The sequence below is a fragment of the Chenopodium album genome, chromosome 23, assembly GCF_948465745.1.
Source record: "Chenopodium album chromosome 23, dcCheAlbu1.1, whole genome shotgun sequence".
Classification (NCBI taxonomy): domain Eukaryota; kingdom Viridiplantae; phylum Streptophyta; class Magnoliopsida; order Caryophyllales; family Amaranthaceae; genus Chenopodium; species Chenopodium album.
The window spans coordinates 32,055,414-32,067,493 of NC_137856.1; the positions used below are offsets into that span (position 1 = coordinate 32,055,414).

At 34.8% G+C, this 12,080-nt stretch overlaps 2 protein-coding genes across 2 annotated transcripts; one reads left to right on the forward strand and one right to left on the reverse strand.

Moving 5' to 3' along the window:
• Positions 1–304: 304 nt before the first annotated feature.
• On the forward strand, positions 305–3,200 carry LOC145607384 (QWRF motif-containing protein 7-like; the record flags this gene model as incomplete). The annotated part of the gene is given in 6 exon segments (XM_081663054.1): positions 305–394; positions 396–1,121; positions 2,096–2,332; positions 2,515–2,604; positions 2,726–2,833; positions 3,030–3,200. Coding segments are annotated over 6 exon segments (1,395 nt in total), but the record flags the coding sequence as incomplete, so codon positions are not given.
• A 486-nt stretch (positions 3,201–3,686) lies between these two features.
• Positions 3,687–8,023, reverse strand: LOC145609332 (uncharacterized). The gene is made up of 2 exons (XM_081664838.1): positions 5,120–8,023; positions 3,687–4,348 (listed from the first exon to the last, which is right to left on the reverse strand). Exons 1-2 carry the CDS (start codon positions 7,812–7,814, stop codon positions 3,912–3,914), a joined length of 3,132 nt encoding a protein of 1,043 aa, XP_081520964.1. The 5' UTR covers positions 7,815–8,023; the 3' UTR covers positions 3,687–3,911.
• Positions 8,024–12,080: the final 4,057 nt, after the last annotated feature.

Here is a 12,080-nt window from a genome sequence, read left to right on the forward strand (position 1 = left end):
TCTTGTTTGCTGAACATGTTTGTTTGATCTTCGGCCCTTTTCAACTGAATTTCTAGGCAGTTTCTTGATAGTTTTCTCTTCTTTTTGAAAAATCTCCCCATCATAAGAAGGAATTAGTCATCTTGCCGGCTAAGCGTGACAGCTTAACCTCTAGCTGTATTTAAAACTTATAAATAGACATTTTGGTCTTGGTGGTTTTCTTGACACTAGTGATGAAAGTGACATATTAAGCTTATGGACTAGGCCGTCTCATTTATTATATGCCTCAACGTGCCCGCAACTCCTATTTGCATGTAAGTGATGTAACTGTGTGACACTCCCACCACTATGGTTTCTTGGTATCATTGAATCTCATAAAATGTCTTCCTATTCTTAACAATATGGCAATTATATGTAAACAAAGTAATCCCGAAATGGAAACTAGTACACCCATGACCCCCAACTCCAAAGTACGTCGTCCCCAATCTGCTGGCATTCCTCGCTCACCACGCTTGAGCCGTAGTAGTAGTGGTGCATCAACTGCTTCTACCTCAGAATCTCGTGGGACATCCCCATATCGTTCCACAAACCGGATTTCATCTGCTTCTCTTCCTGAGGTCCGTGCTTCAAGGTCTGCCACCACTTCCCCTCGACAATCAGTTCATCGGACAAGGTCAATAATCAAGACTAGAAGCGCCACTAAGGAAGAGAAAGAAGATGAAAGCTACAACAATATTCCTATATCCAAAGTCATAGGCAGTCCACGAAGGAGACTAAGCTTAGATAGCAAGGACTCAAAGGAAGATCACAACAACGCCAACCAGAGTAATTTGGCTAGGCTTTTCAGGTCGAATTCTCATAACACAATATCGAAGGCAGTAGGGAGGTCCTTGATCAAATCCCCCTCTGCATGGGCACTGTCTCCAGGCCGTCCATTGTCCGCCCCGCCCTTGGCACCAGATTCACCTAAGGTGAAAACTGTAAGTGGGGTTCTGAAGTACTTCAATAAGCAGAAGAAGGTATCATCAGCTCAAGAGGAAGAATTTCACCAATACAAGATTATGCATAGTAGACTGCTTCAATGGAGATTTGCCAATGCTAAGGCTGAGGCTGCTATGGCAATTGTTAGGCGAAAAGCAGAGGTCAGTTGGTTTTCCCTTCCTTACATCTTCATTTATGTATGAATGACATTGCTCATATGTCAAAATCTATCTGTTATATGAGAACGATTGAACGTAAAGGAAATTTAGTAGAGGGCTCACCACATCACATAACCGAAAACTTCTAACCTTGGCCACCCTTGAAATCTTGTCTCGTTTCGTTTTTTTATTTATTTATTTTTTCTTGTACAAAGGCTAGTAATGTAGATCAGTAGATAAAAGACATAATTTAACTCCAATTACAACTCTCCGTAATGATGGCCAGTGCCATTCACAAGGCAGGTCGGGTTGAGGACCGGCCCATGAAACAACGAGATGGGTTGTTTCATGGGCAGGTGGTAGGTTCGGGCTATCTTTAAAATTGGCTACTAATGACCCACCCATTATATAACTTGACCAACTAGCATAAGTAAATTGTAGCCAAAATTAGTCCCTTTTTGGGATTGCCCTCTTAATCAATAATATATGCTTAGTTAAGAATTTGATACAAGAAAAATACAAGTTAACAAACTAATTAATGCTATGTGATTGCATTACAGGGATATCCAACTAATTTCATCACACCATCTTTAAAAAGAGGTATAGAAAGTTCTTTGTGATGGTTAAAGTTTTACAACCCTTTTTAAAATTTAGCCCTTATTTGTAGTTTTTATCAAACTCAAATACGAAGTATCTTGCATTTACAAAAGAAAGACAGCTTGTAACAAAACAAATAGAAAAAGTAAGGGAAAACAATAAAAAGAAATGAGTGATCAATTAGGAAAAAAATTAAAAGGAAAAGTGAAAGGGAGGTGGTGATCTTGAATTGCCATGTATGTTATGAGTAAAAACGAGACGTGTTTAGACACAAGATGAGACATAAAATGAAACAGAACGTTTAATACCTATATAATACGGGGTAATAGTTTGAAATTTTAAATGATATGCTTATGTTGTGTCTACATGATATTTGACAGGAGAGAGTGTTTGGTGTATGGTTGAAACTATACAAAATGAGATATGCAATTGCTGAAAAGAGGATGAAAGTGGAAAGACTAAAGCAAAAAGTAAAGTTTCTTGAAATTTTATGCCCACAAATTGAGCTTCTCAATGAGTGGGAAAAATTGGAGAAAAAAAATTGTGAAGCTGTTGGTAGAGTTACCAGGAAGCTCTCTGCTTACTCTACTAAACTTCCATTAGTTGATGGTGCAACGGTGCGTTTCATATTTCCTAACCTAAAATGCTAAGAAAATATTCTGCGTATATTCTTTATCACGTAATTGAATTTGAGAGGATCGATCAAAGATGCATTTTTATATAACAACTAAATAATGATATGAAAATTACTATTTTAATTTGATTGCTAATTTAAAATAAGTTGGCAATTTGTATGCAGGCTGATATAGTTTCTGTATATGATGCCATGAAATTAGCTTTGGAAGTTATAGAAAATATTGAAGACACCATCATAGACCTTCAAAATCAGGTTAATGTTTATCTAGAAATTTTTAATCACTACCTCAAAATTTTGTAATAATGTAATTTGTATATCATTATTTTGGTTCAAAAAATTTTAAATTTAGTTTGTTGTGCTTGCATGAATGCAGGCTGAAAAGGCAAGCAATACATTAAGGGAGCTTGTGTATACTGTCAATCAAAATGTGGAATGCTTTCAAGATTTACAGAAGGAAATTGCATCAGTTATGTCACTAGAGGTATGGTCTTAGCTCGGAAAAAGGTTCAGATATAAGCAATCTTGTAATCAAACCGTACAACTAATAGTAAATCGGTACAACATCAATGTGGTTATTAACTTAATTACGGCTATATATAGGTACTTTGTAGTCCGTACTATGTTAACAAGCACGTACTTACTCCGTAATAGTCTAATGTAATTTATTGTGTGAACAGGCACATGAGAAAAGCTTGGTAGTACATCTCATACAGGGGAATAAGGAGCCAGAGGAAAGCCAAAGGAATTGTAAACAGCACCTTATGAGATCCTTTAAAAACAAGGAGACAGCTTTAATGTTTTCTATGTTAAATGTCTCTTAATTAATTGTTATATCAATTGATCATATTGTTCTTGCATGCTATGTCTATATCTACATTAGCCCCCAAAAGTGGTGAGGCTGAAATTTTTGTATGATGATGGGTCTTTCAAAGACCAAATTTTGAAAGAATTATATCAAAGTTCTATAAATATATATACAGATTGAGCTAGTGCATTACATGAGTCGCCTCATTATAATACTCAAGTCTTGCTACATTTAAAAGCATGGCGATCACCAAAGCCTATCCAAGAGCCAGCATCCGAGCACTGCACCATCGACGTTCAGCTGCAGTGCTCGGCCTGGTGGGGGATGATAGATAGACATCCACAACTAGAAATCTAGAGTGTACTTATCATATCATCTTCTAGAGATTACTGTATGCACTTGATAATTCTCAAACCGAAAGGAAATGCCCTTTTTAAGCTAACTTCATAATTTCTTTTGACTAATTCTAGCTACAATAGTAATGAATGGATTTATTTTTGCTTTTTGAATAAATCTGCAATATAATTATCACCTCTAAAAAAGCACAAGCTGGCCACATCAAACAATACTTTGTTACAATTAGTACTAGAACAAAATCATTGCCTCAAATTTCCATCAAAAATCACTTCATAAAAACTATTTCTATACCTCCCCCCACAATTTGAATCATAAATTGAAAAAAAAAAACCCCAAAAAATAGAAAATAATAATTAGAAAAAAGATTAGTACTAATATTAACATAAATTTAATTTCTTTACTTCTTTTCACCTAAAGGAGGTGCACCAACATTGTCATGAACATCAACACAACCACCAATTTCTATTACATGATCACCACTATCACCTCTTCCTAGACTAGGAGATTTTCTCTTAGGCTTGGCTTCTTGCAACATTGATATAACATCCCTCATGGACGGCCTATCAGCAGGGTTTCGACTTGTACAAAGTAACGCGACTCTAAGTACAAGCATCATCTCCTCTCTTACTGATGCACAAGACGCCCCTGCATTTTTGTCTAGGATATCATTGATCCCATTTTTCGCCTTAATTTTGGTACGCACCCAATCTACAACACTATTTCCTTCACCAAACTCCGGGTGTACTGATCTTTTTCCGCTCAATATCTCCAATAGTACCACCCCGTAACTATAAATGTCACTCTTTTCATCGACTTGTAACGTATAAGCATACTCTGCATCATCCAAAACACACAACAATTTAGTACAAAAAAAAGTTGCAAACATAAAGATTACTAAACTTAGCTTTTACTTAAGGTTAATTAAATTCACCTAAGTAATTAGTGGGGCTTACTAGCTTAGTGAATACAAACAAGAAGACAACTTTTTTTTTTTTGTTTTGTTTTGTTTTTAATCTTAACCATGAAATTAACTAATAAAAAAGGTGCTAAAAATGACTAAATGAGTCAATGCAATGTATTGCACCAAAGATTATTACAAACTAAGTGTTTGACAAATTGGTGAGTAGGTCCAAATTTAAATGATTTTGAAAGAAAAAAAAGCAAGAAAAAGCAACATCACGCGTAACAGTTGAAAGAGCCACTACTGTGTAAAATTGTAGTATGCCACTAAATAACACTGAGTTAACGAGTTGCTGAGTCAGTTCACTGACAAATGACAATAAGGAATTTTTGGTGTTTGCACTATAACTTTATTTGTTTGATGAATCAACATCACATATAGTTTATATAGTATTCCAAATTTCCAATTTTATGGGTAGATTTAATTTTCGTCTGTCACCAAATTGTACAAAAAAAAAAAGCATGCTTCCAAATGTTTGAATAAATTGCATACTTGTTGTATGCTATATACACACTGACATACCATAACACTTTTGGACCACATGCATGATTGAGTATTTTCAAATTTTAGATAAGTTAGTTAATTAAACTAATGGTGTCTTTAAAACAAATTTAAGTGTTAAGAGTGAAGGAGAAGGGCTATACCGGGTGCAATGTAGCCGTATGATCCAGCAATGACGGACATAGACTCGTCGCTTTGTATGAGCTTGGCCACCCCAAAATCAGCCACCCTTGCCTCCATTTCGGCGTCTAGAAGGATGTTACTAGGTTTAAGATCGCGATGAACAATGACTGGATCGCAATCGTGGTGTAGATAACATATGCCTTGAGCCACGCCGAGGGCAATCTTGTACCTAGTAAGCCAATCTGCTATTAGATTTTCTCCTTTGACCTTGCCATGCAACAAATCATCTAAACTCCCATTAGGCATGTACTCATAGAGCAACAATGTGCTTTCCCTATTACAACAACACCCTAACAACCTTACAATGTTCCTATGCCTTACATTGCCTAGCACCTCCACCTCGGCGAGCACCCCTCTTCGCCTCCTCAACGTCTCCTTTTGCTTGCCCCATAACTTCTTGATTGCTATGATTTCGCCACTAGGCATCTCCGCCCTATACACTGTCCCGGTAGCCCCCATTCCGATGATCTTATCACTCATTGCCAAGCACTCCAACACATCATCCGCGGTGAAGTTCAATCGTTGAAAGGCGGTCAACTTCCACGGACCAATCTCCTTACCCTCGGATATTTTACGGCTATAATTGGCATGAAAACACCTACTACCGGCAATCAACACAAACAGTCCAACCCCAAATGCCGCGGCCATGATCCACACAATAGCCCCCGCCGTCTTCTTAGGCTTCTTATCCTCCATATCCGATGCTCCGGCCACCGGAGAACCCGACAAGCACGGCTTCCCAATCAAATTACCACACAACCCCTCATTACCCATAAATGATGATGCATTCAAATTAGGAAAAATCGACCCCGAAGATGGTATAGACCCCGTCAAAAGATTAAATGACACATTAAAAGTCTCCAAAGTTCTACAATCATCAAAATTAGAAGGAATACTCCCACTAAGATTATTATAAGAAAGATCAACAATATTAATAGAAGGAAGAGTAGAAATTTCCCAAGGAATAATTCCTGTCAACATATTTTTCCTCAAATTTAAGGAAATCAACTTCTCACAGTGCCCTATATTCCAAGGGATTGTACCCTTTAAATTGTTCCCTTCCATCTCAATTTGGTACAAACTTTTGCACCCCTTAAAATCTGGGATATTCCCAGAAATCCCACAAAAAGAAGCTGAGAAAATCTGCAAACTAGGACTACCCCAAATCCCATTTGGTAATTCCCCACTAAAAAAATTCTCTGAAACATTTAAATTCATCAATTTAGGTGCAATCCCAAGATCATTGGGAATGTTCCCACTTAAATTATTTTTACTAACATCCATAAAAACAAGATTAGGCAAGTGTCCAAACCCATTTGGGATACTCCCATTAAACAAGTTATTCTGAATTCTTACCCTTACTAATGAAGTGCAATTCACAAGTGATATTGGCAACTCACCAGTAAACTGATTATTGAACAAGATTAGCTTCTCCAAGGTGTTGTTATAGCACAATTGCTCCGGCAAAACCCCGGTAAGGCGGTTCGAGGAAACGTCGAGTTTAACCAACTTTCCATTGGTACCAAGACTAGAAGGCAATGACCCATTAAGGTCATTATTCCAAAGAAGAAGGAACTCAAGCATTGGAAGCTCACCAACACCTTGTGGAATCTCCCCACTTAACTCATTGCTTAACAAACTTAGTACATTCAGCTCCTTGAGCTCTGAAATATACTCAGGAATCGAACCCGAAAGGCGGTTACCTGATAAATCAAGCCATTGTAGTCTTTTCAAGTTGGATAGGCTAGATGGGATTACACCAGAAAAGTCGTTGGAAAACAACAACAATGCAGTTAAGTTTGTTAAGTTCCCAATTTCTTGGGGTATACTCCCAGATAAGCTACAATTTGAGATGTCTAAGTATTGTAAGTTGGACAACATACCCAACTCAATTGGTAAAGACCCTTCAAAATTGTTATACCCCATTTCAAGATGCTCAAGCTGATTCAAAGAACCAAGTTCAGGTGGTATTGTACCATTTAGGCTGTTTCCTGCTAAATGAAGGAAGTTTAGCCTAGACAAACTGCCATACTCTGCTGGAATACCGCCCGAAAAGTAGCTGCCTCCGAGGTTAAGGTACTCGAGGAACTGGATGTCTTGGAGGTCAAGTGGTAAAGGGCCAATGAAGCTGTTGCTATAACCATTGAAATGTGTAAGGAATTTGAGCTTAGAAAGTCCTTGAGGAAAAGTTGAGTTATAGTTGTTATGGTTTATGTCAAGGATTCTAAGCTCTGATAATTCAAAAATTGAGGTGGGAAAATTACCCTCAAATGAATTCTTGCTCAAATTGAGGGTTTTAAGGGAGTATAAATGGCGGATATCTGGTGGGATATTGCCGGAGAGATTACGCGAAGAGAGGTCTAATGAGATGATTAAGGAGGAATTAAGGGCACATTTGATTCCTGACCAAGAACACCAAACAGGGGAATGATGGGGAGAAACAGGGGAGGGGTTTGACAGAATTGAGGTAGAATCCCAACTTTTTAGGGAATCTTGAGGGTCATTGAGTGAAGATTTAAGGGAAAGAAGAGAAAGAACTTGAATTGGGATTTGGGATTTTTGAAATGTGGGTGTTTGTGATTGAATTAGTAAGGGAAAAATGGTGAGGAATAAACAGAGAAAAACAGAGGAAAACAGAGAAGAAGAGAATTTCATGGTTTTTGAGTGATGAAAAATCTAAGTGTGGAAGAAAAGAAGTGAAAGAAGGTAAATTTAAGGGAAGAAAGAAAATGAAGATAATTATGATGATGAGAAATAGTAGAAGAAAAATGAGTAATAGTAGAAAATCTAGTAAGAGAAGAAATGGTGCTTTTTTGGAGTGCAGGGTGCAGAGGGTGTTTCATCATGAGTTTTTGGTTTGAGTGGGACTGAGAGTTGGAGAAGAGAGTGTGATATAGATTGACAAAAAGATAACTAAAAAAGAAATTAGATGATTTTGTATTTTCTTCTCTCTTTCTTTCTATTAACAACCATCACTACCTACCTATTTACCTCTTATTTTGAATAGTGAGGTTGAATTTCACTACTATTTCAAAAACTATTCTTGTTTTTTGATTGGCATGGGTGATATCATATCAATCAATATGACTTTTTTCTTTTTTTGGTGGTTCATGAGGAGGTGTAGATAACATTTACTATTAGAATGCATAATTCTTATGTTACACTGTTATCTACTCCGTATAACGTATAGTACGTTTATGTATGTCAAACAGATAATGTATAGTACGTTTATGTATGTCAAACGGATATAAACATGTAAAGTAAAGTGTTATTGTCTAATTGTGTATAATATAATACATACCTGATCACGTACATCAAATCATGATTGGCAAAGAGACTAACAAATACTAATGAGAACTTAACCTATTAGCTACTAATAATGGTCTATGTACATAGGTCGGATTACTAATGTGGTCGATGGTCCTATGATATATTAACATACTTTTAATAACTACGTATAAACTTCATTGTCATATTCATAACATGTCAAAATAATATCACGTACTCCATAGTAGAATTGTCCACATGACCACACCCATAACTCCCTAACAAAACAATCTTGGCCAAACATTAGAATTGAAAGCTCTTAGATAGTGATACTCTACTAAAATCTTGGGATGTATTAAGTAAAATTTCATCCTATTTGTTCTGTGGTTTTGCTTCTCACATGTATCTATCTTGAAAGTTATTGTAGTTTTGTCTGCTTTGCTTCAATACTGTTTTATTTATCATTGGATTTTCTTTTATGTATTTTTCCCAAAAAAAATTAAAAAAAAATAAAAATTAGATTTTCTTTATCTTTTTCTACTTTTTCATCATTCCTTAGTTTCCTTTATCTTTGGCCATCAATATTGATGGGTATGTGTTAATGTTATAGTGACAATTGTTTCACGCAGGATCCGAGAAAGCAAATTTCAAGTTCCCACCCATGATTCCTCTGCTTCTCTTTTAAGTATTTATCTTCTCTTTTTCTTTTCTTTTTTTTCTTTTGGCACACCACTAAAAAAACGAGATGAAAATTGATTAATGTTTTTTTTTTTTTTTTAAATAAATTGATCATATTATATAAATAGTAATCACTTTAGAATTTGTCAGAACAATACATTAGGGAATGATTCCAAAGGATTTAGGGATTATTACTATTTAAGGAAATTGGAATATCTTCTTTAAATGTATCTCAAAAATAAATCATCAACCCCTCCTCTCTTAGTCTCTAATCCCAACTATATGTATATAAATATTTTTTTTTAAAAAGTTCATAATCCCAAAGAATATATATAAAATGCTAAAACATATAGTTTTTTTTTTATTTTTTTTATTTTTTTATTGCTAATAATTCTTGATTTCACCTTGTGCTCACACTCAATCCGACTTAATGATTAACCTTTGATTATCCTTTGATTATACCTATTGAAGCTTGAAATTTACTTTTACGAAGTATTAAGGAACACACTCTTTTAAATTTCTTTTGTCTTTTGATGTAAAAAACCAATTTCTCTAATGTTTTAATCTATGCGTTTATTGTGTAGCTGACCGCATTGTGTGACTGGCTGATTTACACCAAAATACTGACCGTAACCCCTAACCGAGTAACCCTGAGCGACCAATCTATAACCCCTAACTGCCCGAGTAATTTTTGACCAATCGTATAACCACTGACCGATCGAGTACTCCTTGACTTTAACCAAGTAATCCCTGACCGGCTGAATAACTCTGATCAAGTTACTCTGGCCACAGCCACATAGCCTGTCCAGCCACATATGAAACTTTATTATAATCAATAGTACAATACCAAATGAGGGGAAAATACTTTGACAAGGATTATACATGTCATTTTCTAGATTACCTTACTTAAGGTCGTTAATTATCTTAAACTTATATTATATGGTTAATAATTTAATAAGCCATGATTAGATGGCGCCAGAAATTCAAAATCAACAAGATGCTCTTTTTGTCTCCCATCCCCACCTCAGGTGAAAAAAATATGAGATTATGATCCTAGATGGTGTACTAATTATTCAGCTAATTAGGTAAATTAGATTACTGTATGTTTTCATACGTTAAATATGGTAACTTTTGCTATTATCTATGCTTTGACTTTGAGTAAAAGGTTAATTTACATTTGTCATGATGAGCAATTACCAATTATAATCATTATTGTTGTTCTTAATTAAAGACAAAACAATCATCATCTTCAGGTTATATACTTCATGATTTATACTTCATTTCCAAGCAGAGTATTGTCTTAAATTAATACTCGTAATTTGTTGCAGAAAATGACAGTGTAACAAATAAATAAATTCTAATTAATCATACATGTGACAATTATATATTTACTTTGTGATGTATAAAATAAAGCATAATGATGGCCAATTCTTTGTGGAACTTTTGGTGCCATGAGTTGTGGCCAAGTCTAAAATTCCGTGGGCCTTACAGCTAATCTGCACAATTATATGAGCATGCAAGAGCTTGAAATGTTAGATACTGGATCATACTTCCTCCGCTCCAATAATATTGTAATAATAAAATTTTAGTACTATTAATCAATCTTATTTGACCATATAATATGATTTATATGTTAATGCAAATATAGTTATGTATGATTTTGTTAGATTTGTCTCTCAAAATAGTTTCACATTATCAATATTTTATAAATTTTTACTCTTATATAATCATAGATATTTAACATATAAAACGTGATTTGGTATGTATAATTCCATCCTTGTTACAATGTTATTAGAACGGAGGAATGAAATATAAGAGAGTGTTGTTGTACCTTACATTATAAAGAATATAAGAAAAAAATTGTACGAAAATGAATATGGACCAACAGAAAGTAGCCATACTCCGTACATGACAATATGAAAGTGTACCGCCATGCAAGTCTACAAGATGATACTTCAAAATGATGGATGCGAGCATGCGGCTAATAACATGAATCATTAAGGAATTGTGCATGCATGGTTGTTTTCTTTATATCCACCAAGTGCTACGCAAGTAACATAAACCATATTGAAAGAATAGGATCAGATATATATTATTAATATTGCAATAATGAGACATGCATTAACAAAGCAAAGAAAATCAACGAGGCAAACTTAGAAAAGATAAAGTATATATATATATATATATATATATATATATATATATATATATATATATACATTATTTGGCAAAAATACATATTCAATATCACATTTGCATTGTATGATCTTATATAGTTACAATTGTATTTATAGCTAAGTGTATTTTCTAGTAGGTATTTCATAAGACATACTTGGCTTCTAGAAACGGATCAATTTAGTACGTGGTTGCATGTACATATTACCTCTTCTCATTCACGATCAAGGAAGTTAATTACCTTTTATTTCAATATGCCTAACGTCCGATCCGATCCAATACAAAAATTGGCAATGCTCTCTCTAAAAGAACTAACTAATTAGGTTAATTACTTAATTAGGCACGAGCTTAGTCATGCTTCTTACATGCTAATAGTCTAAAACATTATGCATTGTTCATACTTGGTATCCTTCAATATGGAGTCAACAACAACCTAAAAATGGAAATTACCATATTGTCCTTAAACTTATAGTAACAATCAAAGTACTAGTATCAAGGGCAAAAAAGGAAGACTATATACAACACATAGATAAGCTAGCTTAGGTAGGCATCTTGATAAAGAAAAACATGGTAGAAGATGAATTTTGTAGAGGAACTCCCCAAAAAGCCAAGAAGATGATGTGAGGTCCACATTATAATATTATTGTAGAGAAAACATCACTTTGTCTCCTTCATTCCCATCACTCTTAACATTATGTTTTTTTTATTTTTTTATTTATTTTTTCTTTTTTATAAAATCATGAATTTCTTACCTATCCTCCTACAAGGCTAGCATGTGTGTGTCGCACGTGCCTGTTTATT

Bases quoted from the DNA above. Each gene is read 5' to 3' on its own strand.
- LOC145609332 (XM_081664838.1), bottom strand. From the start codon at position 7,814: ATGAAATTCTCTTCTTCTCTGTTTTCCTCTGTTTTTCTCTGTTTATTC. The intron at 4,349-5,119 runs GTATAGCCCTTC...TGGATGATGCAG, and splicing joins ATACGGCTACATTGCACCCG to AGTATGCTTATACGTTACAA.